At 41.0% G+C, this 26,584-nt stretch overlaps 1 protein-coding gene across 1 annotated transcript in view; it reads right to left on the bottom strand.

Annotated features, from left to right (window-relative positions):
* The window catches only part of PDXK (pyridoxal kinase), a 55,373-nt gene that overhangs the window by 3,790 nt on the left and 24,999 nt on the right, over positions 1–26,584 (bottom strand). The window contains exons 2-10 of the mRNA XM_057405037.1: positions 25,607–25,661; positions 12,050–12,154; positions 8,980–9,063; positions 6,888–6,934; positions 5,390–5,475; positions 4,686–4,731; positions 1,698–1,809; positions 1,155–1,291; positions 672–738 (exon numbers count right to left, since the gene is read on the bottom strand). Coding sequence (XP_057261020.1) covers positions 672–738; positions 1,155–1,291; positions 1,698–1,809; positions 4,686–4,731; positions 5,390–5,475; positions 6,888–6,934; positions 8,980–9,063; positions 12,050–12,154; positions 25,607–25,661 — 739 coding nt within the window. The remainder of the gene's footprint in view (positions 1–671; positions 739–1,154; positions 1,292–1,697; positions 1,810–4,685; positions 4,732–5,389; positions 5,476–6,887; positions 6,935–8,979; positions 9,064–12,049; positions 12,155–25,606; positions 25,662–26,584) is intronic.

The following is a 26,584-nucleotide window of genomic DNA, read 5'->3' as shown; positions in this document are numbered from 1 at the left end:
TCTAAGGTGGAAGATCCAGGTAAGCACTGTGATTTCCTATCACCCCTGTTCTGTACCACTCTCCAGGAAAGAAACACAGCTCTGCCATTAATTAGAAAGTGACACAGCCATGCTCCAGGAACCAAGAGATCTGTACCTCTTTAGGAATTGAAAGGCATGGGAACTCCCAAGGGGAGAGAAGACAAGGAAAAAAAAAAATCTCAAAAAAAAATAAAATATCACTTCTTACATGGCCAACACAGCAAACAGACAGTTTATTATTAGATGATAATCCCTTCTCAATACTAAACACACGCACTCCAAGGGAAAGTAAGTGAGCTACACGTAAAACAGAGAGCAAAACACTTAAAAAGAGAGCAAGAAGCTCTCTTGCACATCAAACTCAGCATTTCCTCAAGTTCTTCCACCACTGTTTTGCAAAGCAGTCAAGTGCAGTCAGTGTGACTGCAGTCCCACTACAAGCTGAACAGTGACATCTTCAGTCAGGTGTTGTCAAAAATCAAAAAACTTGGAGGACACAGTGAGGAACAAAGACTGTGAAGCTCTCATTCTGTAAATCCTCTGCTTTTACACTGAGAGCTACCTTTGGCCAGGAAACCCAGAAATCTCTTTAAATGTTTCTTCTGCTGTAAATCCGGATGGAACAAGGGAACGAGATAAGAATTAATTACCTTTTGCACTCTTAATGGTCCTTTGCAGAACATGCTGCATGGCTGACACAGTCTTTTCACATGCTACCTGCATTAACATAACATATTCAGGTTTTAGTAAAATTCCAGCTGCTTAGTTAATATTATTATTTCAAAACCACTGGTATTAAGAGGCAAACATGACTGAGCAGTCACAAACAGGATGACAACCATGTAATATAGAGTTTGGGGAAAAAAATTTAGACTCTTACTTCTTCCAAAACAGGTATTAGAAATCACACACCTGTAAGGACTTTATGTGCTTAAAGGGAAAGAAACAGAATAACATATCCAATAAATTGATTTCAGGGCTTATGATGAAGTGAGAGTAAAAAATGTAACTACATACATGCATGCAGTCTCTCTCTCTTGAGAAGAGCATCTTATTTGTCAAACAAAAATGCAGTAATAAAGGAAAAATAAACAGTCTAAGCTTGCAGAGACATAAATAACTTCTCTCACAACCTTCAAATTGTTTGGATGCTTATGTGTCCATGCCAAAAGCATAGCAGCGAACAAGTCTCCTGTTCCAACAAAGACAGCATCCACTTTAGGAGACTCCACTCGAATTCTTTGTGTCATCTTGGTACCATCTGCTTTAGCTAAAATAAAACAGACAGTTAAGTAACAGACCCAGCAATGAATACAATAGCAGTCACTATAATTTAAAAGTGGTTACTGGATTTGAATTCCTTTGTTGTCTGCAATATAAAGATGCTAAGGATTACTGTAAACTTTGTACCAGCTCTTCTAGAAGATGCTACCTTTCAAAACTTTGCCAAGTTGGGATAGCTTTTACAACTTATATACTGTAGTTATTTCACTTAAGAGGGAGCAGGTAGCTAGCACCTTTATTTTCATGTAGGATTGAGAGCCACCTATTTTCATTTAGACAGCAGCAGCAGCTTGCTCAGGAAACCACATATTTATGGAGAGGGCTGAAGGTAACTGAAAGCACAGAACAGGTTAAAAAAAAAACCCAGTTTAATGAAGGAGTTTGTGACTTACTTTTCCTGTGGCTTCCCAGAGCAATTAGGTAGTCGTTTCCTAGAGGTGCTTGTAGGTCTGAGCTTGTGATCACCACAGTCTCTGGTCCCATGGCATGGAGCATATCCATTACCTTTCCATGTGCAAAAAGGCAGAAATCAATTTTTAATCACCACTACAATGTGTGTTGATTAAACTTTGCATCATTCTTAGTACTAAGGATTTTTAACAAGCACCTTATTTTGGCATCTTTTGTAAGGAGAAAAAAGAGTTTCTACTCAAAAGAATTCATTGAATTAGGAGAAATTATTTGAAGTAGTAGAATGAAAACATGCATTTAAATGAACACACCTGTTAAAATATACAAGCATCTCTATTATCTTTGGATGCTGCTCTGAAAAGAATACTCTGCTTCAGATGTGATCAGATTTTTTTTTGTCTGCATCACGTTTTCAGAACATATTATCAAAAGAATAAGAGAACAAATACACAGATACATGCTAGTTTTCAAGATGGCAGCTCAGGTGCTAGAAAAGTCACAACTCCAAGTCATGAAGTCTTATTTAGCTACTACTTCAAGAGTTAGCAAAAATGAAGAGTTAAAAAGCTAAATCAGAGGCACAAGTGTGTGTCTGTCACAATCTTTTCTCATTCTGTTACAAACGCCAAATTACACCTGTAAATTCTGTACCTTTGCAGGTGTATTTCCACTCTGTGTGTGCCTCACTTAAATTCATTAATACTCTACTTCTGACATCATGATCAATTGCCACAGAAATGATTTTGATTTCACAGAAGAATTACTTCAATAATGATTTTAGCATAAAACACAGATAAAATATTAATTCTCCCAGAAGAGTTTAACTAAAAATCTTTTCAGGCTAGCTATGACTCAGGAGGAGCTGAATGATAAGGATTTATTTCTGCTATTTTGTAATTCTCTATTGCTTGCTTTCTTGCCTAAGCCTCCAAGTTTCTTCAGCTGTCAGACCTCTTTGCACAGACATCAGCTGGGTTTTAAAAGAAGTAGGAAATCCACCAGCATATGCCAACATAATCAACCTGTGTGCATGTGAGGTAACAATAAACTCTGTTGTATTTCTTAGTCACAATTCACCAAGAACCTAATCACCACTATTTCCAGCTGTAGGACTTAGTCACTTCTACATTAATAATTCATCATATTTAATGTTAGAAGACTATACTGTTGCCACTCTTTTGCTAAAGAAATGAATGAAGGTACGTCACCATGGAAATAGATGCAGAATTCCTATCACCTCCACAGGGGATAAATTCCAGCATGGGTTATTACGATCTATTTATAACATGCAGCTGGGGAGACATTAGAATATAATATCCTGAAAGCAACTATTTTAAAAATGCTTCCATTCCTAAGTATAATTCTATCTCTTTAGAAGAGATTTTTTTAGACCTGTTATAAGTGCGAGATATCACATGAATCAGTCAGAAAATGAACTTGTAAAATTATTTAGCACACGCAACTTGTGTTTACAGCTGAAATATGCAAACTTATAACTAATGGCTGTACAGCTAATAGCATTGGTCTTCAGACTGTGGTTCCGCTGGTGAGGACCAGAATCAAAAAACTAGGTTTCAGTTAGCAGCTAGTGGCATGAAGCACAGATTAATCAGCCTCGCCCAGCATAGTGTTGTAGTCTAAAACTGCAGGGGAGCGAGGGTGGATGGACAGTTAAAAGAGCTGGAGCTGCTTCCGTCCTGAGATGGTAATCAACCCGTGTTGCATGATGCTGCTTAAGGAAAAAAAACAACAAACATTTGGGCCCAGAGACCCCAGCTACTCTCTAGGGTGCCACTGCAGCTGCCTTTTGTTTAAAGATTTTGTGTCCCTTTGAAGTTCAAAACCAAAATGGAAAAAATAACATCAACCCATTATGAAAGCACTTGATCAGTCAACAAAACAAAGAGTTCAGCCCTTCCCAAGACATCAGTAAAACCATATTCCTATTTTGTCCTCCACCAAGCCATGCAGTTTTTTATTTTCCTCAGTTTGCTTCAGAGGGTAAATCTTTACACCTCAATGCAATCTGTTTGCAGGCAATCTATCATCTCTGTATGGTGATGACAGCGGCTGTCAATGCTGTGGATTTGTCTGTCTTTCACCAGGTAGCACCTGAAGGCCATCATTCCCAATCTAGTTTCTCATGTATGCACCCTATTCCTTTGCAACCCAGGTCTCACCCCCTTTTGAGTCAATTTAAGGAAGAGAAACAGCACCAACAAGCACTGTCAGGAAAAGATTCAGAGTGTATTGAACAATCCTTGTAAAAGCTTGCTGGTAAGCTCTCTTCTTGCAAACTGGCAGAAAGAGAAACGTCTTAACACTCAGCATTGCTGTTGCACGACTCGCTTGTGGACAGCAGAGGGAGTGATTCATGCAGGTTTCTAGCGCTCAGCGTCACGCCGGGTTTTCACCCCTACCACTGCATTTCCACAGCGTGTTCTTCTGCTACCCTTCCTATACTGCAGGAAAACAAACTCACAGAGATCTACCCATTACCATTGCAATGCCTTTATTTGTGGTTCTTGCGGGAAGTTTCTCCAGGAGCCTGACACCAGAACTTAAAGCGGTTTGTGCCTGGAGTGCACGAGCTTTAATGATAAATGGAGAGAAATTAGATTGGAAATTAGAAATTAGATTGGATATAAGGAGGAAATTCTTTCCTGTTAGGGTGGTGAGGCACTGGAATGGGTTGCCCAGGGAGGTTGTGAATGCTCCATCCCTGGCAGTGTTCAAGACCAGGTTGGACAAGGACTTGGGTGATATGGTTTAGTGTGAGGTGTCCCTGCCCATGGCAGGGGGGTTAGAAGTGGATGATCTTAACGTCCTTTCCAACCCTAATTATTCTATGATTCTATGAAAGGACAGAGGCCAAAGTGACTTCAAGGTTGAAGACAAATAGCAAACTACAGCATTGCAGGCAGGAATTCCAAAAGAGATTATACACATCCTACCCCTTGCCTACTTACCTCTAAAGCTTCCTTTTCTGTGTGAATCTTCCTGCCCGTGAGTAACCTGAGAATGAAACACAAATCTTAAAAGAGCACAAGCTCTCCAGGCAATGACTGCTTTGTTTACTCTGAAAGGAGGAAAGCTTGGGCTGCACCATACAGGCCTAACAGGTTTGTAGCTACAAGATCTGCTGTACCAGACCATTGTCTTTAAAAGAAACATGCAGAGACATACAGCACTTCTGAAGCCACCCTAACTCACACCAGTCCTAACCTGCTTCCTGTATTGATCCCTGGACCATAGAATTCCATCACAAGTGTCTTCTTTTCATCTCCCATGCAGCTGCTTCCTCCCCTTAGGGGGGACAGCCTGTTATGTATCACAACAGATTATCCCCTGACCAAAGAGTCACAGTATCCCCTGACCAAAGAGTCACAGCTATGTAGACAGTACAGGCAGGACATTTAAATTCGTAACTCCTACGACAGGTTCCCATAGTGCTAATTCTGAATCTCATTTTAGGGGGTTGAGCCAAACAGTTTTGATATTCTGACATATAATAAAGTGTTTCTTTGAACAGCTAAAAAACCAAAACCCAATACATACATACATATGGCAATATATCGAGACAAACTATACTGAGACAAAATAAAAGAATAAGATCAGTCTCCCCTGCTTTTACCCCAAGTTTGTTTGTCAGTGAAAGGAAATAAGTACTTACTCTGCTTCAAACTGGTTAGGAGTAATTATATCAGCAACAGGTACAACTTTGTCCCTGTAGACTGGGAGAAGATCCTTGGGCACATACTAGGGGAGAAGGAACATTATCAAATGTTGTCAGCAGCATCTGAGATACTGGACTGCAACTCTCCTTTCCTCAGCTACCATTCATGCTGTCATACAGCCCATCAGCAAAGGGAGATTGGTTGTCTAAGCAGGTGACAAACTAAGATGTAACAGGAGTCCACAAAACCTGTTTGTTCTTGAGACTCAAAGCTGAAAAGCATCGGCTGCTTTGGTATGCACTGGAGCTCAGCTAGGAAGGAGTTCAGGTTAGATTGCATACAGGGGACACCTCACCATCCTGAGTCCTGCTGTAACTCAGTTTAACAAAACCTTTAATGGAAGTTCATTGTTCTAGTAGCTGATATTCTCTGGCAGAACCCCCTTTTGTCCCTGTTTTTTCTCTGTTAGTCTCAGGAAATCCAGAGAGGGACTTTTTACAAGGACATGTAATGAATGGACAAGGGGTAATGGCATTAAACTGGAAGAGGAGGCATTTAAATTAGACATTAGGAAGAAATTCTTCACTGTGAGGGTAGTGAGGCACTGGCAGAGGCTGCCCAGAGAAGCTGTGGCTGCTCCAACCCTGGAAGTGTTGAAGGCCAGGTTGGATGGGGCTTTGAGCAACCTCGTCTAGTGGAAGATTTTCCTGTCCATGGCAGGGGGTTTGGAACTGGATGATCTTTAAGGTTCCTTCCAACCCAAACCATTCTATGATTCTATGGGTCCCTGTGTTACTGTCTCCCATTCCAATTGTATAAGCAACAGATACAATCCCACCGCAGTGTTGACCACTACGTAATGGTTTATGAGCAGGTAAACTGTAGAAAGGTACAGGAACAAAGAGAAATTCATAGTGCATGACTAGCTAAGGCAGAAGAAATTACTATTGCTGATCTCTTCCCACACTGCATTTTTACTAAAACTATTCGCTAGTTTTAATCAAAAAGGAATACTTCTTTGTCAGTATGCTGCCTGCTATTGTCACACAGAAACCTTCTGTCACTGATCGCAGCTCCGCGCCTTAGAGTTGTTGGATCTCACACGAAATAAGTCATCTTCACTTAAGTGGTATGTCAATTCACATGATCATTGATAATGCCAGCCGGGCTATCAGCCAAAACAGATCTCCTGACAGATGAGGGAACTCCAATGAGACAAAGATGGGGAGCAGAGGGGTATGTTCCTGGTGACATGGTCTGTATTCCACCTTGTTGCTCAACAGTTAGAAATAATCCCATGGCTATGCAGCCATCATTCTAATACTAAACTCATTCAAATACAGGAAATCAAAGAACAAACTTTCTTGATGCTGGAATCCAAATCCACAGTTAGGTAAAGTAGCTTAGGTTTGATGTTTAAAATTAGTAAATCTTTATACATCTTTATATAGCAAATACTCATTATACAGAGAATCCAAACAGGTAAGTACTCACCATAGAGCCTTCTCCATTCCATTTGTCACCCATCACTGGATCGCATACTGTAACAGAATAAATGTGGCTTTAGAAATGGGGTACAATTATAGAGACCTCGTGGGAGGGAAAAGTTCTAGGTAACAGTAGTAGCTATGTAACAGAACTGAGCACCTTACAACTTACATACTCTCACAGCTCTTGCAGCACACTCAATCTGAAACTTGTAACTGGTGACTGCCAATTCTGAAAGAGCAGGCCAAGCATCTTAAACAACTGTCAGAGGGTTATAGGCACCCTCTCCTTACACGTTTCCATGTTGTTGTATCTGAAAGTGATGAGTATGAGAAGGTCCGACTGATGGGAGTAAAGGGGCTTTTGATATGCAATATGCAGAAAGCCCTCCCCCTTCACTCCCCAAACCAAAACTCTGGAATAGTAATATGGTGGGGAAGAATAGTAATATGGGAGGAGAGAGTCCTATTTTTAATTCAGCATAAAAAGATACATGCCAAACTTACACACCAAAATGCTGTGTGTACACATAAAATAAATATGTGTATTACAATGAAACAAGAAGAAAAATCCATGCCAAAGTAGGTAAACTCCTATCAACACACATTTGGCACAGGTTATGAATTATAAGTAGTATTAACAACATACTCTGAACGCCCTCAGTTTCAAAGTGGAGATGGAAACAGCCTAGCTTTGTATGTTAAAAAGGAACATTGTTCATTATAATAAAAGTTAAAAAAAGGTTTTAGCAAGATAAAAAAGAAATACAAATGGGAAAGTATCAAATCAAGGTTCGATCAGTATTTAATGAAGTTTCTATGGGTAAAAAGAGGGTAATTTATTTTACGTTTTAAAAGTATTTTCATATAATCATAGAATAGTTATGGTTGGAAAGGACTTTAAGATCATCTAGTTCCAACCCCCCTGCCATAGGCAGGGTCACCTCACACTAAACCAAGTCACCCAAGGCTCTGTCCAACCTGGCCTTGAATTACATTTCCTTACATTATAATCTATTTCTTAAATATAAAGGATCTTAGAAGCCTGGCTGTGTTCCCATCCTCTGACCACTTCCTTCCTGTTCTACAGAGCTAAACGTTTCTTTCTGCTCATACTCCCAACAGTTTTTAGCTTTCACTTACTAGTACAAGGCTCCGGAAAAGCTGGCAATACAACAGTGTTAATAAGGGCTAAAAAGCAGCAAACCCTGAGTTCATGAAGATCTCTCTGCTACATTTTTCTAAATGAGAACTCTGCTTTGTTAAGTCAGATATCACACTGTGCAGTATGACACCTTGCAAATCCTGCAAACCATTCTAGATATTTCCTGACCGCAGTTTACAGAACCTGAAGGTGACAGGCTCAAACCTTCATTCACAGCTTCATATCCCACTAAATTCTCACTGACTTTGCCCTGTCACTCTAAACGTTTTGCTCAATTCAAGCCTACGCTGGGTATGTTCAAAAGTCCTGAAACACTCAAAGATTCAGGAAAGAAAGAGGAAAATCTTTTATCACAGGTTTAAGTTTGCTTTGACACGTCAACAACAGTTGCTAGAGTCTGTTGCTCTTTGAGTGCTCCTAGGCAATCTTAGCAGAGGGCTCCAGAGTTGAGTTAAATAAACCTCAGAGTTTAAGCTAAATTATGAAGCTTATAAGGCATAGTAAGACACTTACGGGATGCAACATGAAACCATAGCAGGATAACATGAGAGAGCCTATCCTGCTGTTGACTGACTTGGGAAACAAGGAGAGGCTTGATCTATCAGCAGTTACAGGCTATGCCTCTGAACTACAAACAGCAGCAACTGGCTGGGATTTTACAAGTCTTTCTTTGATAACAGCCAATCAGTCCTCAAGGTGCATTCTCCTTTGGACAGCACAACGCAAGAAAATTTCTGAAAGGCATAAAACCATAAAGATAAAAACCTGACTCCCTCAACACTTAAGCAATGCTGAAACGCATCTTCAGCCAGACCAGAGTACAAGATGGTTGTGAAATGCTTGGTAATGTCAGACCAGGGTTTTCATCCTAAAACATTAAAATGATGGGCATGTACACTGATGAAGCAGAAAGGATTATAATATACATCCTTACCATATACTAGGTTAGAATTCTGTTGCTTCAACTCCTGGACAATGTCCACCACCATTGCAAGAAACGATGTGTCTCTTGTATACCCTTTGGGGAAAAAAAGACACTTCTGAAGTTACGTTTTCACAAACACTTTTTTTCTTTTCTCTGGATGGGAATGTTGCATACTTCCCATTCTTGAATGATGCATTTTTAGAACAAAGAAATTTTAGTATTTCATTCAGGAATAATAAGTAGAAGACAAATTGAGACAGTGTTTGCACAACTACAAATATAACCTTAAAAATCCATTTACCAAGTATGTTATATAAGAAGGGCTCATACAACTTCAAAATGCTTGACTATATACACAAACAGGTCAGACTTGAAGGAAAAAAACATGCCTTTTCTTCAAAACAGCAGTCTGAATCAGTGCTGTTTATTATCTAGTAAATAAGAAATATTCTTAATTCCATATACTTTTCACGTACTGTAGTTTGAAACAGGTTTTTTTGATTATTAATGTTGGTCCAACACATTAATGCCATGGAGAATTAATCTTTAATATTTTAGAGCAATGGCTGATATCCCAATAAAATTCCTATTTTTAAGCTTAGCAATGAAATAAGCTGGAAATAAGTTTTATTGTATCTCAAGGCCCTAATCACAATGCTAGAACCACAATACTCTTATTTCATCATTAGTTTCTTTATTTTATAGATGCTTCTTTTTATATTTTATGCATTAGTTTTATTTACAACATCTATTAAATAATAATTTGATTTTCATTGATTTTAGTTCATTTAATAGTAGTAATTTTAGCAAGGTAGTTTCTTCAAATGTTCAGCTTGGAAATGTCGACTCCACTAACATTTTTAAATACATTTTGGAGATGTTTTTTTTTAACTCACAAATTTGATCAATTCTTAGATATTGCAGAGAAATGCAAAAAGTTTTTGACAAAATGCTTTGTCTAATGTCTATGAAATACTGTTAATCAGTCAAAACAGCCAAGCAGAGATTTTTCTTTACAATAACCTGTGATGGTAGACTGGCTGAAAAAAAAACAAACCAGATTATGTTTATTAATGATTAATGTTATTGACAGAGGTGTTTGAAAAAAATTACACTGATTTGGAGTTTCTCACCTTGCGTATTTTACTCTAAGTGAAACAAATACATGGAGATCTACAACTAATTAACAGCTACAGAAGTTAACAAAGTGTTATTTTGTATAATCAGCCTAAAAATAATAATTTCAATTTCAGCCAAGATATTGACAGCCATCAGACATACAATTACAGTCAAATCCCACCTGCTGACAATATTTTTTCCATGTTTGAACAATCAAATCCAGGCTGTTAGAAGTACAAAGTGCAGTTGTGCACTATAGTGATAGAAAAAAAAAATAAAAAATCTGTCTTTTGGCTCTGAATGAAAAAAAAATCTGAATTATAAGTTTGACCACAGCACAAATGAACACTAAACCACTGACTTTCATTAGATCTTAAGAAACTAGTGCCATTTCTACCCATGCCTTCTTTTTTTCCATACTGAAAATGGCTATTTTTTTAAATGAGATATTTTTAAATGAGCATGAACACACTGACCCATCTACCCACAAATCCTATTTGAAAAGGCACATTAATAAATATTTCTTTTATTTTTCTCCAAACTTTTTCTGCTGAAGATTACTGGGTTTCCTTCTACCATTTTTAATTTCTTACCTCTGTTTTGCCAGTGTAAGACTGTGACAGCAAAGGAGTTGTGAGTCTCTTCAAAGAGTTCAAAGTAAAATAAAAAAAGACTATATCAACTTAAAAGTTTACAAATTATACACACTAACATCTCCTGAAACTCCTACAATACAAAAGCGTGCTTTTCCTGAATATGCCCTCTGAGTTCCTGTGAGGAAAGAAAGGGTGTTCATCTATTTTTCAATCACAAAGAATGTATTTATGCTGAAACTGATTTCTTAACCTTAATCCAGGCTGTTTTCTGTTTAGTTTCCTTTACTTTGGAGCTATTTCCTGAAGAACTGATAATAACTCTTCAGATATGCCACAACCTTCAAGACAGAATGACTGCTTTATTAGGGTTATGACCCAGACACTTAAAAGTTTTCCCTGTGAATGAAGCACTTTCCTGTATGTGTAGAGATGAAATTAAATCAATAAATCAATAAAGTCTGGCAATATATTTCTGTTTACCTTTAAAAAGTGCCTGTTCACAGCTATAAAATAGTGACACTGTAATCTAAACTAGGTGCCAGCGCTTACTGAGGTGAAACCCAATCAGTAATCTACATTTGAGAAACAGGTATTAGATGAGAAGTAATTTTTTATAAAAACTGCACATAGGATTTCTCCTTTCTATAAAACATTCTACAAGAAATTTTCTTTGTCTATATTTATAAGTATTTTTGTCTGAATTTATAAGCAAATACAGAAATACTTCTACATTTGTTTGCCTAATGGCGAGCAAATGAAAAACGCTGCATGGTCATTATGTCCTTCAGAACTGTATCCATTCAAAGGGCCTACACAGTAACAAAAGGAAAAAAAAAGAAAAAGAAGTACATCAAGAGATATGACAAAAGTCAAAACCAAAATCCAACCGTGCTTACAGTTTAGTCTGTATCCAAGGCACTGCCCTAGAATGATCAAGTACAAAAAAGGAAGACAGACAACTTGTGTATAAAATCATGCTATAGCACTAGAGAGTGCCAGTCCTGCACATTTAGGAGAAATGGTTAAACTCATGTCTTCATAATAAGTTTTAAAATAATACTCTGACATTCCTCACCCTTTTTTTCAGTAGACACTCCCAAAACATTAATTAAGTCTGTACATGACTGGCCTGTACAAGTCTGTGAACTATACAAGGCGATCAATTTACCTAAAACGCTGGAAAACACTGGCTGTTTCCAGCTAAACAGCATGAGCAGTTGAGACTCATACACAGACAAAACTGCAGGAGGAATCAAAGGAGGGAAAAATGCAATTGCTTGGTTTCGAATAAGGAGCGATGCGATTCATATTCTTTTACTTTTATTCACATATCATAGGAACTCCAAGGAACAAGCTCTTCTTACCTGTGAGTACATAATCGTACCGGTTGACCTTGTTCAGCTTAAGTCCTTCATACAGTTCATGAAGCTCTTCTGAATTTAACACCTGACCCTTCCAGTGGGCATAACCTGCAAAGTAAATGCCAGATAATTTTTCAAGAGCTAGATTTTCTATTTAGGATCACAGATATTAGCACTAAAAAGCATTTCCACCTCTTCTCCCACAAAACAGTGTTGCCAAATGAAAGCTGCTGTCAGCAGAACAGTTAATGATGTGCTCAACTGCTTCTTAGCGTCTCTGTTTCCCAAAGGAACTACAGTGACTACACTGGAGTCCGAGATTGTCCATTTAGCAGCAAATCGAGCAGAGCACACGAAAGCTCCTGCAAGTTTTCTCATGGAGCCTATAAAATCATCCCTTTCCTGTGTGGAGGCAGACAAACGTATGGTTTAGATTTCACTGGAGGAGGGTGTCAGTATAATCTATTTTTGTTATTTTATACTATAAAATAAAAACAAGATTAACAGCTAGATGACAAGCTTAAATGGGCTTGTGGATCTGTCTGGACACAGGCATGCAGCACTGCTGCACCCATCAGATACGGCATTTGCTGAGAGCTCCATATAGGAAATAAGAGCGACCAGAGAACATTGCCATGGATGCTCTTTAAACATAATATGGCATCTGACAGATTTTCTTCCTAAAATAGCACTGTTTTAATGCTAAGGATCCTAGAGGAGGCAAATGAGTATCAAAAAGACACCATAAACAGAGAGATAACATCCATACACTCTTATCCTTGAATGATCTTTATGAACTACAAGCCAATTATTCCTGGCTGAGAAGCAGATGAAGTTACGTGGGAGAAACTGAACTGATTTTAGCAAATAATAGACAAAGCTCCATGGCAGCCAATTTCAAAGAAAAAAACAAAAACAACAACAACAACAACCAAAGACAAATATTCCTTGACAGACGTTAAATATTTGTTGAAAAATGTAAATGCATCTTGTACCTTATCATCAAAGACCACCCATCCAGATGGCAGCCACCAATCTCTCTATATAAGAATGATGCTTCCTCCAGGATATTAAATGAAGCATCCACAATTTAATTCTTCCAACCTTCATGAATCCAGAGTTTGTTAAAAAGCTTATCTTTTTATTAACTGGAATTTGGAAACGTAAAATGTTAAATGAGGTATCTTCTTCCAGACCACTACCCTGTGAAGACAGTGGTATTTTGTTTAACTTCTGCTCTTCGTGTTAGAAAATTCTGTGATAAAAACTGTTGGCTTTGATGATCACTCTAAACTGTGTTATTAGAATAACTGCCAAAAGGTGCCTAGAGCCTAGGATAAGCACATTTTTTGGTTTTCTTTCTTATGAATGCAAATACACCCACAGCAGGGTGAGCAGATGGATCATTTTGTTCTTCTCAGCTCATAAGGGCCTAGCCTCTAAAACACAACTCGCTGCCAGCTGGCTGTGAGACTGAATCACATCAGCCACTACAATTCCTTCCCTAGCAAATGTTTTTTCAAAAGCCTCTGTGAAGAAACGAAGTGCAGGATTCCTGTATGTTAGGAATGTAGTTCCATTGCAGAACACAGTGATACTCAGAATGGCAATGCCCAACACCTAGGCATATATCTAGCCACAAGTATATGAGGAACCCTCGACTACAAACTCAGTTATTCAGCTTATTTAACACACATGCAGATGTTTGTTCTGTCACATCTGCAGCTTCAGACAGAAATAATCTGCCTTCTCCTCTTCTCCAAATCTCTACTTCTATTAGCACTGCAAAGCCATCCACACAAGGACACAACAGAATATTTTCACAGCATCACAGAATGGTTTGGGTTGGAAGGGACCTTAAAGATCATAATAGTTCCAAACCCCCTGCCATGGACAGGGACATCTTCCACTAGACCAGGTTGCTCAAAGTCCTGTCCAACCTGGCGTTGAACACTACCCTCATATTGAAGAACTTACTCCTAATATCTAATCTAAATCTGTCCCCTTTTGGTTTTTATTCCCTTGTGCCTATCAATAAAACCAAGTACAGTTATCACCCAGAATCAATGTCAGCTGGCAGAAGAGCAGTCATTCATTTTACACATGGCCATAAAAATAACTGTGATAGACTGTCAAGACAATCTGTTCTCAGGAGCCATTCCTACAGAGAGACTCTGTACATTCAATATTTAACTAAGTTAATCTCCCTATGTCAAGCTGTCTTAAACAGCGCAGGGTCCATGTCACACTGATCCTCCACTGAAAGAGGGAAATAAATACTTAAACAAAATGTTAGGTAGTGGCCCAGTTTAACTCAGGAATTGGAAAATTACCTACACAGGGCATGAACTCTGCAGCAATGACTTCCAAGGGTACTTAGAGGAACCTTTTTACCACCTGGTAACACATTTAATACAACCTAATCACACAATAGCTGGAGTAAAAAAAAAAAGTCTTACGGGAACTCCGAGCAATTCACACAGATGAAAAATGGTAATGCCTTCACTGGATCTGCAGAGAACTGTGATTTCAGTAGGAGTGGAATCATGTTTGAGTAAAAAGAAAGAAACAAAATCAAAACTGGCAGCAAGATGGGAACAACCCTAAAGCCTTTCCTCAGGGTAACTTCATGTACCATTATGAACAAGCGGCAAATCCTATGACCCTGCTTTTATCCCACTCTCCTAGTGGAACCAAATAACAGCTTCTCTAGAGAGACAGAATAAAAAGTCAGTTACTTACATTCAAAAAAAAGGGCTTCACTAGCTGAAAGATGGATAATCTGGGGTCCCAGGGAAAGGGACCGTCTTGAGAGGGGAAAGGCAAAAAAGAAGAAAGCTGAGTCTTCCTTGTTTGGTTACAAAACCACAAAGTAACTCCCATCAGTGCTGGACTGAGGTAGCAGAGAGAACACTGAAAATCATGATACAGCTGTCTAAAACTGCACTTGGCTCAGTCTAACTGCATTAGTCTCCCCAGTTAGTAATAATTTTAAACACACAGGTAAACACATAAACATCTTTATACCCCTATGCTTATCTGTGCTACAGCCTTTTATTTCAATTAGATGTTATATATTTGCATTTAGCAGATAAGGGAATGAAGAACAGAGAAGATATTATCACTCTTGTCACTTATCCCTCTAAAATGATGAATGTATTCATTAGACTTCAAGGAAATATCTTGGTTCATGTGTATAAAAAATAAAGAAACCCAGAATCACAACCAAGAGAGCAGCTAATACTGCACCAAATATGAATCTACGTACTTTTATTTCTTGCCTTCTTCCACTGATACATTTGGGTATTTTTGCTTTGGAATGTATTTATAAGCCTCTTAATTACTTTCAAAAACAAGGAGAAAAGAATATAAAACCCAGGCATACCAGGAAAAAAAACAAAAAAAGAAAAAAAAAACAACCCAAACCAAACACCCCCTGCCTCAAAAAAACAAACAAGCTACCACTTAAGAATAGTAAGGCATGTAAGATTTGTTTTCCAACCCAGAACATTCTGTTCTGACATTTGAGTTCCTCCTGTAGCTCTCCCAGCAAAACTATTCCAAGTGGTTTCAATAACCACGTATTTTACATGGGAAAAAAGGAAGGAAGATCTGTCATTTAAGGCACATGATGGGCAGGCTATCTGGTCCCAGCTGTGTTATAAAATCCACATGCAAACTCTGGCAAACAACCCGGCCTAAACATGAATTAATCTTCAGCTACCACGGGGCCTTCAACAAAACTAGAAATACAGTACCAAATTCTCCACTGGATTTTTTACAGATGGTCAGTGTGGGAGTAAAATACTACCAGTGTTATGCATGAGTGGAGATCTTTTCGTCCCACATTCCACAGGTGTGAATGACTCTATATGGGTGGTAGACTGTGAAGAACCACAGCAGCAAGACATAATTTTTTATGTATTAGACCTTCCAGCCAACCTAACCACCCACTACACACCCACTAAGTGGAAAAGTGTTCTGCTTGAAAATAAAGCACTGGGGAAAAAAAAAACCAACAACAAAAACAAACAACACACTATTTGTTCTGGAGCAGTTTCAAATGTATGATTTGGATGGCAAAGTAAGCACGTTATATGCTTACCATTAACTAACCAATTAAAAACTAAATTGCAAATCACTGAAGAACTAAAAATGCACTCCCAAAAATCAACAACACACTATTTGTTCTGGAGCAGTTTCAAAGGTACAATTTGGATGGCAAAGTAAGCACATTATATGCTTACCATTAACTAACCAATTAAAAACTAAATTGCAAATCAGTGAAGAACTAAAAATGCACCCCCAAAAATCAACAACAAAAAATATATCAAATCTAGATTTTTATTTCTGCACATCAGATGATGAGATACTCCTGCAAACAATACAGTAAAATAGCACAGAATCTTTGTAGTTGCATGACAGCTTCTTTTATTTGTATGTGAAGCATGATGCCATTCAAGGGTGAGTCACTCTTATGATTAGTTCCTCACTAAGCAACATGACAAACTGTTCTCCCAGGGGGACTGATTTAAAGCGCATTTTCCAAATTTCAGGATTATCAGAGACTAAAGAAACCTGGATTTTCTGAGCAGGAGTCAGCAGAAATAGGCCATGGGTATCATACTAATTTAAAGACAGGGCAAAAAAACACCAGTAATGATTCACCAAAGAAAGCCTGTTAGTCATAAATTCTCTCTGCATTTTGCCTTTTGCTGACATGGCCAGGTTTAAAGATGAGTATGAGGAAACCAAAAACACCATGTCCAAAATCTTACACACTTTGCTCCCTGTGACCCTCTGGTATGTGGCATTCTTTCAGAAACGAAAGGTCACAGCTAGATTTTGGAGCAGAAATTTGACCTTCAGCTTTAAGGATGACCACAGAAAGGGCTGTCATAGAAAAATAAGACAGAAAATAAGACAGAAAACTCAAGTTATCTTCACCCATTCATCCAGCATGATTCCTGTGTACTGGGGGACTGCTCCCCACACAAGCCACAGTCCAGCACAGCAGTTTCTATTCATTAATCCCTGAAGCTGTACACTGACTTCAGTTATTAGTGCAAGTTGGTGTGCTGGCGTGTTTAAATCTTCAAGCTTGGAAAAGCCTTCCTATGAGGCCACCACATGTTCCTACGTGCCTCTGTCAAACAGGAGGTGCAACATCACTGGGCCTAGAATCTATCCTTCAATTTAAGAAAGGGTATAAAGGGTTTCATGGAAAAACTGCAGTGTTATAAAACCAGACCTGTCATATAAAGGAATATGTGCCCTTCCTTTCTTTTCTGTTCCTTCCTCTTCCAGCCAAATGACCAATGTTACTAAATATAATCTTTTCTTCACACATGGCAAGTGCTAAACACTCACCATATTGTGATTTTTTTCTGAAAACTCTGCTTCCCAAAGTCATGAGGTTCTGCAGCAATCTTTGGGTTTCTTTTAATGCATTTACTAAGACAATCAAGACTACAAGGGGAGGAGGAAGAGGGAATAAAACAGAAGTGACTCCTAAACACCAGGAGACAAAAAAGTTCTCAATATATTAAAGACTTGTGATTTTTGAGACAGTTTTGGTGTTGGGATGTTCCTACAGGCCTTCTGGAGGTGAAGGGTGGGGAGATGATCACTGATTGGTTCCTTCTACTATCTTCATTGTCTGCCAAACCTTGAATGAAGCACTGGTAACCTTTCTCCAGATGTGAGACTATTAAAAAAAAATCTTCCTTCTTTTCTAAGAACCTGGTCATCCTATTGGCAACATAATTTCCCTACCTTCAGACGCATTCAGTTTATGGTCCAATAAAACATCTTCTAAGCTCATTTAACACCCTGTAAAGCTAATTTAATCTTGTAGCTGAAAGCCAACAAATGACAGGTGCTCATCCATTTTGAGTGCCAAGTTATTTCACGTGAAAAAAATTGCTTAATTTCTGGAAGATTACCATAGTTTTACCCAGCTATCAAACACGTAACAACAAAACCCCCAAAGCTGCAAAACTAAATACATTAAGGAAACATAAAGAAGACATAAGTCACGTCTAAGTAGGTCTTAAAAACATGAGAGAACCTTTGTATTGTGCCAAAGGGGACAAGCAAAATAAACAGCTTTTTGCCTAAGCACGGCAAGACCCCCACGCCTTGTTTAATTATTACCTCTTTCATGCCTTTCCTCAACAAGCAGATATGGCTTTCTAGCTACCTTTGAAACATTCATTTCGTATTCCCAGGGGGAACTGAATTCCTCCCAAGATAGGAACATCTTACAGCATTCTGAAAGCTGCATGGAGCTCAACATAGTAAAAGAGAATAGAAGCTTCCTGGTCTACTCTCTATTCTGAATCAGTTTATTAATACAGCTGTATGTGTGAGATACTAGTAAAGTATTGCAACTTTCGTTGTTTGGCGATTATTTGTTTGTTTGGTGTCCTGGGTTCAGCAGTAGCAGTCATTTTTTCTCCTTTTTAGTTGCTGCTTCAGCGCTGTGTTTTTGACTTTCGGCCTGGGAACAGCACTGATAACACCTATGTTTTTAGTTACTGCTCAAATGTTTAGTCTGGCCAAGAACATTCTGAGTCTCATGCTTTGCCAGGGAGGAGGGGAAGCCAGGAGGAAGCAGAGACAGGACACCTGACCCAAACTAGCCAAAGAGGTATCCCATACCACAGCATGTCATGGCCAAGGTGTAATTGAGAGTTACCCGGAAGAGCTAGTCCACTGCTTGGTCGGGCTGGGTATCAACGAGTGGTATTGTATTCTCTTCCCTTGTTATTTCCCTTATCATTATTATTACTGGTGGTAGGAGCAGTGGTTTGTGTTATACCTTAGTTACTGGGCTGTTCTGATCTCAGCCCGTGGGAGTTACATTCTTTCGATTCTCCTCCCTGTCTCTCCGGGAGCGGGGAGGGGGGGGAGAAAGGGGGGGAGTGAGGGAGCAGGCTGTGTGGGTTACTGACTGCACTTAAACCACGACAGTTCTTTTTAGCACCCAAGGTGGGGCTGGAAAGGTTGAGATAACGACAGATCTGACTGGAGTGTGTCTAATCATATTTGTGATAAGCATTCATTGTTTCATATTAATAGTCACTTGTCACAATGCTGATTTATTGGCTCTCAAAGTTGTTATTCCTGATCTCACAGTTTCAGTATGTCATACCTTACTTCCATCTGGTATTTGCTGTGTGTTTATCAGGTGGGGGGCTTGGGCTAAGGTTCTTGTCTCATTGTACTTCATAGTAATGACTTGTAATACAATAGAATCATTGATTATGAAACTGATCTGGCTTATGATCAGAGTGTAGTCACCACCTTTATACTTTGGGAGGTATATAATAGAAGTGCTTAGCAATTACACATCTTTTTTCTCCTTCTCGGGTGGTCAACCTGTGAAGGAGACGTTCTGTTACTCTCCCCACCCTACCCCTCCCAGACCGTTTACAGCGTCTGATCAGGAGTCATCATCACATGACGAAGAAGAAGCAGAGGTAACTTCTTGACCTCGGACCTCAACCAAGCTACAGAATATGCAAAAAGATTTTACCCGTCAACCAGGGGAGCACATCATCACCTGGTTACGCCGATGCTGGGACAATGGGGCTGACGGTCACAAACTAGAAGGTACAGAAGCCAAGCAGCTGGGATCACTTGCTAGAGAAGGGGGAATTGACAAAGCAATTGCAAGAGAGAAAAAGTCCCTCAGCCTCTGGAGCAGCTCTTGGCGGCTGTGAAAGAAAGGTTTCCATATGAGGATGATGTCATGATTCGTTTGGCCAAGTGGACTACTTTAGAGAAAGGCATCCAGTCTCTGAGGGACTCAGACATTGTAGAAATGATCTATCACATCAAGCTGAATAACGGGGATACACCCATAGACCCAGATGAAGTCGAATGTACACGACCCATGTGGCGAAAACTTACACGGAATGCACCGTCATCATATGCCCATTCATTGGCAACAGTAACCTGGAATGACATAGTACCACTAACAGCGGATGAAATGGTTCATAAACTCCGAGAGTTCGAAGACAATCTCACCCCCTCCATCATCTCAGTTGTGGAAAAACTGTCCCAGGACCTCAGACAATTGAGGGACGATCTATCTGATCTATCCAGCTCCTCACGTGTACCAACACACGTCTCAGCTGTTAACAAAAGGCATCCTACTGTTCAAGAGAGAAGATACAGAAGGTATACATCATGGGCCACTCTATGGTTTTACCTGAGGGATCATGGAGAAGGCATGACGAAGTGTGATGGAAAACCTACTTCAGCTTTGGAGGAATGGGTACGTGAATTGAAGAGGAGAACAAAGGTCAAGGATGTTCATCCCACAAAAGCTGCAGCTTCAGTCTCTGGTGAGCAGGTTCCCAGATGGAGTGGAAGAGCTGATTTTACTCCAGCTCCTGTGATAAAGAAGAACAATCCCTTTCTACAAGACCTAAGTGTCCAACGTTGTGATGACTATTAGAGGGGCCCTGCCTCCAGCCAGGTGGAGGTAGGGAACAATCGGATTTACTGGACTGCATGGATCAGGTGGCCTGGCACATCAGTCCCACAGAAGTATAAGGCTCTAGTAGATACCGGTGCACAGTGTACCCTGATGCCATCAAGCTGTCAAGGGGTGGAACCCATCTATATTTCTGGAGTGACAGGAGGATCCCAAGAGTTGACTGTGCTGGAGGCTGAAATCAGCCTGACTGGGAGGGAATGGCAAAAGCACCCCATTGCGACTGGTCCAGAGGCTCCATGCATCCTCACCATAGACTACCTCAGGAGAGGGTACTTCAAAGACCCAAAACGGTACTGATGGGCTTTTGGTATTGCTGCTTTGGAGACTGAGGAAATTGAGCAGCTGTCCACCTTGCCTGGTCTCTCAGAGGATCCTTCTGTTGTGGAGTTGCTGAAGGTCAAAGAACAACAAACGCCAATCACGACCACAACAGTGCACCAGCGGCAATATCTCACCAACCGGGACTCCCTGATTCCCATCCATCAGCTGATCCGTAGACTGGAGAGTCAGGGAGTGATCAGCAGGACCCGCTCGCCCTTTAATAGCCCCATATGGCCAGTGCGAAAGCCTAATGGATAGTGGAGACTAACAGTAGACTATCGTGGCCTGAATGAAGTCACACCACCATTGAGTGCTGCCGTACCAGACATGCTAGAACTTCAGTATGAACTAGAGTCAAAGGCAGCCAAGTGGTATGCCACGATTGATATTGCCAATGCATTTTTCTCCATTCCTTTGGCAGCAGAGTGCAGGCCACAGTTTGCTTTTACTTGGAGGGGCATCCAGTACACGTGGAACCAACTGCCCCAGGGGTGGAAACACAGCCCTACCATCTGCTATGGACTGATCCAGACTGCACTGGAACAGGGACAAGCTCCAAAACACCTGCAATACATTGATGACATTATTGTGCGGGGCGATACAGCGGAAGAAGTCTTTGAGAAAGGGAGGAAAATAATCCAAATCCTGCTGAAAGCTGGTTTTGCCATAAAATGGAGTAAGGTCAAGGGACCTGCACAGGAGATTCAATTTTTGGGAATAAAATGGCAAGACGGACGTCACCAGATCTCCACAGATATGATCAATAAGGTAACAGCAATCTCTCCACCAACTAATAAGGAAGAAATGCAAGCTTTCTTGGGTGCTGTGGGGTTCTGGAGAATGAACATCCTAAATTACAGTTCGATTGTAAGCCCTCTCTATCATGTGACCCAGAAGAAAAATGATTTTAAATGGGGCGCTGAACAACAACAAGCCTTTGAGCAAATTAAACGCGAGATAGTTCACGCAGTAGCTCTTGGACCAGTCCGGACCTGGCCAGATGTAAAAAAATGTACTATACACTGCGGCTGGGGAGAATGGTCCTACCTGGAGCCTCTGGCAGAAAGCTCCAGGGGAGACTCGAGGTCGACCCCTCGGCTTTTGGAGTCGGGGATACAAAGGATCTGAGGCCAGCTATACCCCAACTGAGAAAGAGATACTGGCAGCCTATGAAGGGGTTCGAGCTGCTTCAGACGTGATTGGCACTGAAGCACAGCTCCTCCTGGCACCCCGGCTGCCCGTGCTAGGGTTGGATGTTCAAAGGCAGGGTCTCCTCCACACATCATGCAACTGATGCTACATGGAGTAAATGGGCTGCACTAATTACACAATGAGCTTGAGTAGGAATTCCCAGTTGTCCAGGCATTCTAGAAGTCATCATGGACTGGCCAGAGGGCAAAGATTTCGGAATGTCACCAGAGGAGGAGGTGATGCGCGCTGAAGAGGCCCCACCATATAATAAACTGTCAGAAAGTGAAAAACAGTATGCCTTGTTTACTGATGGGTCCTGTCCTATTGTGGGAAAGCATCGGAGATGGAAGGCTGCTGTATGGAGTCCTCAACAACAAGTTGCAGCAATTGCTGAAGGAGAGGGTGAATCGAGTCGGTTTGCCGAGGTGAAAGCCATCCAGCTGGCCGTGTATATTGCTGAACAAGAAAAGTGGCCAGTACTTTATCTCTATACTGACTCATGGATGGTGGCAAATGCCCTGTGGGGGTGGCTGCAGCAAGAGAAGCAGAGCAACTGGCAACGCAGAGGTAAACCCATCTGGGCTGCTGCAATGTGGCAAGACATCGCTGCCTGGGTGCAAACTTGGTGGTGAAGGTATGCCATGTAGATGCCCATGTACCCAGGAGTTGGGCCACTGAGGAACACCAAAACAAACAACAAATGGATAAAGCTCCTAAGATTGAAGTGGCTCAGAGGGACTTAGATTGACAACATAAGGGTGAATTATTTTTGGCCCGGAGGGCCCATGACACTTAAGGCCATCAGGGCAGAAATAAACATACAGATGGGCTCATGATCGAGGGGGGTACTTAACAATGGACACTATTGCCCAGGTTATTCATGACTGTGAAACATCCTGCAATTAAGCAAGCCAAACGGTTAAAGCCTCTTTGGTATGGAGGACGATGGTTGAAGTATAAATATGGGGAGGCCTGGCAGATTGACTATATCACACTGCCACCAACCCGCCAAGGCAAGCGCCATGTGCTTACCATGGTGGAAGCAACCACCGGGTGGCTGGAAACATACGCTGTGCCCCATGCCACTGCCCGGAACACCATCCTGGGCCTTGAGAAACAGATTTTGTGGCAACATGGCACCCCAGAGAGGACTGACTCAGACAATGGGACTCATTTCCGAAATAACCTTATAGACATTTGGGCCAAAAAGCATGGTATTGAGTGGGTACATCACAACACCTACCATGCACCAACTCCTGGGAAAACTGAACGGTACAATGGGCTGTTAAAACTACACCGAGAGCAATGGGTGGTGGAACTTTCAAGCACTGGGGGACACACTTCCCAAAGGCCACCTGGTTGGTCAACACCAGAGGATCTGCCAACAGGGCTGGTCCAGCCCAGTCAGAACTTTTACATATTGTAGAGGGGGACAAAGTTCCCATGGTGCATATGAAGAATTTGCTGGGGAAGACAGTCTGGGTTATTCCTGCTTCAGGTAAAGGCAAACCCACTCGTGGGATTGCTTTTGCTCAGGGAACTGGATATACTTGGTGGGTAATGTGGGAAGATAGGAAAGTCCGATGTATACCTCAAGGGGATTTGATTTTAGGGGAAAACAGCCAGTGAACTCAATTGTATGCTGTTGCCTGCTATGTAATACTTTTATAGCCCACCAACTAGATGTCTTCAGATCACCAGTGACTGGCCCTGACTTCCCTCCGACCATTAACCCAACAGAGAATGAACTTCGATAGAACCAGATGAGTTCTGTGGTAAAGGAACGATCAGCATCAGCAGGCAATGATCCAACACTGCACACAGCTCTCCTGCCCCAAAAGACTGTTACATGAGATGGAATCCAACATCACGGACCCAATGGACTCAGCAGCTTCATAGGGATTGGTCCATGCATTAAGAAATGATCTGTGTGTGTGTGTACGTGTATATACATATAAAGAGCGATGGTATACTGAAAACGTGGGATCTGAGCATGACGTGAATGGTATGGAATAAGGGGTGGATACTGTCCTGAGTTCAGCAGTAGCAGTCACTTTTTTCTTCTTAGTTGCTGCTTCAGTGCTGTGTTTTTGACTTTCGGCCTGGGAACAGCACTGATTTCTAGTTACTGCTCAAATGTTTAGCCTGACCAAGGACTTTCTGAGTCTCATGCTTTGCCAGGGAGGAGGAGAAGCCAGGAGGAAGCAGAGACAGGACACCTGACCCAAACTAACCAAAGAGGTATTCCATACCACAGCACGTCATGGCCAGGGTGTAATTGAGAGTTACCCGGAAGGGCTAGTTCACTGCTCGGTCGAGCTGGGTATTGCCGGGTGGTACTGTACTCTTTTCCCTTGTTATTTCCCTTATCATTATTATTACTGGTGGTAGGAGCAGTGGTTTGTGTTATACCTTAGTTACTGGGCTGTTCTTATCTCAGCCCATGGGAGTTACATTCTTTTGATTCCCCCCCCCCCCCCCCTCCGGGAGTGGGAGGGAGGAGGTGGGGGGAGAAAGGGGAGAGTGAGTGAGCTGCATGGGTTATTGGCTGTACTTAAACCACAACATTTGGTTTTGTTTGATTGCTATTGAGGGGAGGGCTATTGAGTGGGAGGGGCATTTGAGGGGTTTTTTATTTGGTTTTTGGTCAGTTGTTTTATGGGGTTTTGTTTTGTTGGTTGGTTGGGGATTTTTTGGGCAGGGTGTTTTTGGTTGGTTTGTTGCTGGTTTTTTTGCTCTTTTCCAAGATGTTAAGGTCAGAGTTTATTCCTGGATTACTTCTAGAATTCCTTTATCTAGAATAGATCTCCCCACAACCAGCCTGCCAAAACCAGGACAGTAGATCTGCCTCGATCCAGAAGTGTAAAGTCACTTGGAACTCCTTTATGGGTGAAAGGTGTTGCTAAAATAAACATAGATTTCAGCTTTCTATTTAAAAATTAAGTCTTCTAGCACTGTGAGTCTGAAAGTATTATGTGAGTGCATCATGTTCAGGCTAAGAACCCAAGTGAAAATACACCCAAATGCATTAACACCCCATTCCCTTCCTCCCTTCAGAATGTAATTTAGGATACTTGCTAGCCAATCTGGTTGGGCAGAAAAAGAGAGAAAACATTATGTCTAGCTCAGTAGTCTTCTGATGTTTGGGTTGGTAATATGATTATGAGTGTCATGGGGCCATAAGGTGCAGAAAACAGTACTGAAGACTCCCTTGTTCATGGAGTGAACATGCCTGCAGAGTGAACATGCCTGCACATACCTGCATAGATGTCAGTACTTGTGTTCTTTCATTGTCTGACTTTAATTAGATTACTGCCTAACAAAAGAAGTAGCAGAAGAGGACATTACCACCTAATCCCAAATCCAGACTTCCGTGAGGCTTGAAAACATGAAAATTACATTTCTGTCCTATATCGTGAAAGTGTGACTGAAAACATAAATCTGATCTCCTTTCCACTGTCCTGTGATGAGGTGAGCTACATGTTAAGTAGAGCTGAGACACTGTGGGATGGTATTTGAAGATGCATATAAAATTTTACCTGTATGATTTGAAAACTGAACAGAGTTCACCGTATCAACTTCAAATCCCAAAACCTGTAACAGAACACAGGAATATTTTTTTTAATAACACGTTTGTTAATACATCATCAAAATCACAAAAACACAAGAAAGGATTCTTATTTCACAGTGCAGATTTAGAAATCTTAAGTGTTGGTTTAAAATGAAAGCTGAGTCAACATACAAAAGCCGTAGTGAGGAATAATGTAGGTACCCAGACTGAGCCTTCCTGCAGACATGCAGCCGTGCAGGTCTCTGGCTGCAGTAAATGCCTCAGCCCGGCACTTGTACTGGAGGGAGCCAGTGGCACTGCTTGTGTGTGGTGTGAGTGAATAAATGATCTGCTCAGGCAGGCGGCTGAACTGAGGGAGGACGTAGAAAGGCTGAGAGCCATCAGAGAATGTGAAAGTGAAATACATCGGTGGAGCCACACCCTAAGGCAAGGGAAGTGGTTGAACAAGTGATGGATTCCCTTCCCTCCTACCATCAGATAGAAGGAATGAACTTAAGGGACAAGGAGGTATGGAGGGAGGTCCCTCCTCGGAGAGGTAAGCAAAAACCCTCGCATTCCCTTTCTCCCTCCCAGTTGCCCTTGAGTAACAGGTATGAGGTCTTGGAACTACAGGGCCAGGTAAATGGAGATGGAGGGGTAAATCTATCTAGTGAGTCACCTAGGGCTTGTCACTCACCACCATGCCTTAGAACTTCCACAACGAAGAAGAAAAGAAGAGTAATTGTGGTGGGTGACTCCCTTCTGAAGGGAACAGAATGGCCCATTTGTCGACCAGATCCATCCCACAGGGAAGTCTGCTGCCTACCTGCGGCTCAGATTAGAGATGTTAAAAGGAAACTCTCTGATCTGGTGCAGCCCTCTGACTACTATCTGCTGCTGGTTTTTCAGGTGGCAGTGATGAAATTATTACAAGGAGGGCAAGGGTAATGAAGAGAGACTTCAGGGC

The sequence above is a fragment of the Pezoporus wallicus genome, unplaced genomic scaffold (genome assembly GCF_028554395.1).
Source record: "Pezoporus wallicus isolate ANWC-B61680 ecotype Strahan unplaced genomic scaffold, APGP_CSIRO_Pwel_v1 contig_1739, whole genome shotgun sequence".
In the NCBI taxonomy this organism is placed as follows: domain Eukaryota; kingdom Metazoa; phylum Chordata; class Aves; order Psittaciformes; family Psittacidae; genus Pezoporus; species Pezoporus wallicus.
The sequence above is the reverse complement of the archived record's forward strand: the minus strand, read 5'-3'. Positions and strand labels throughout refer to the sequence as shown.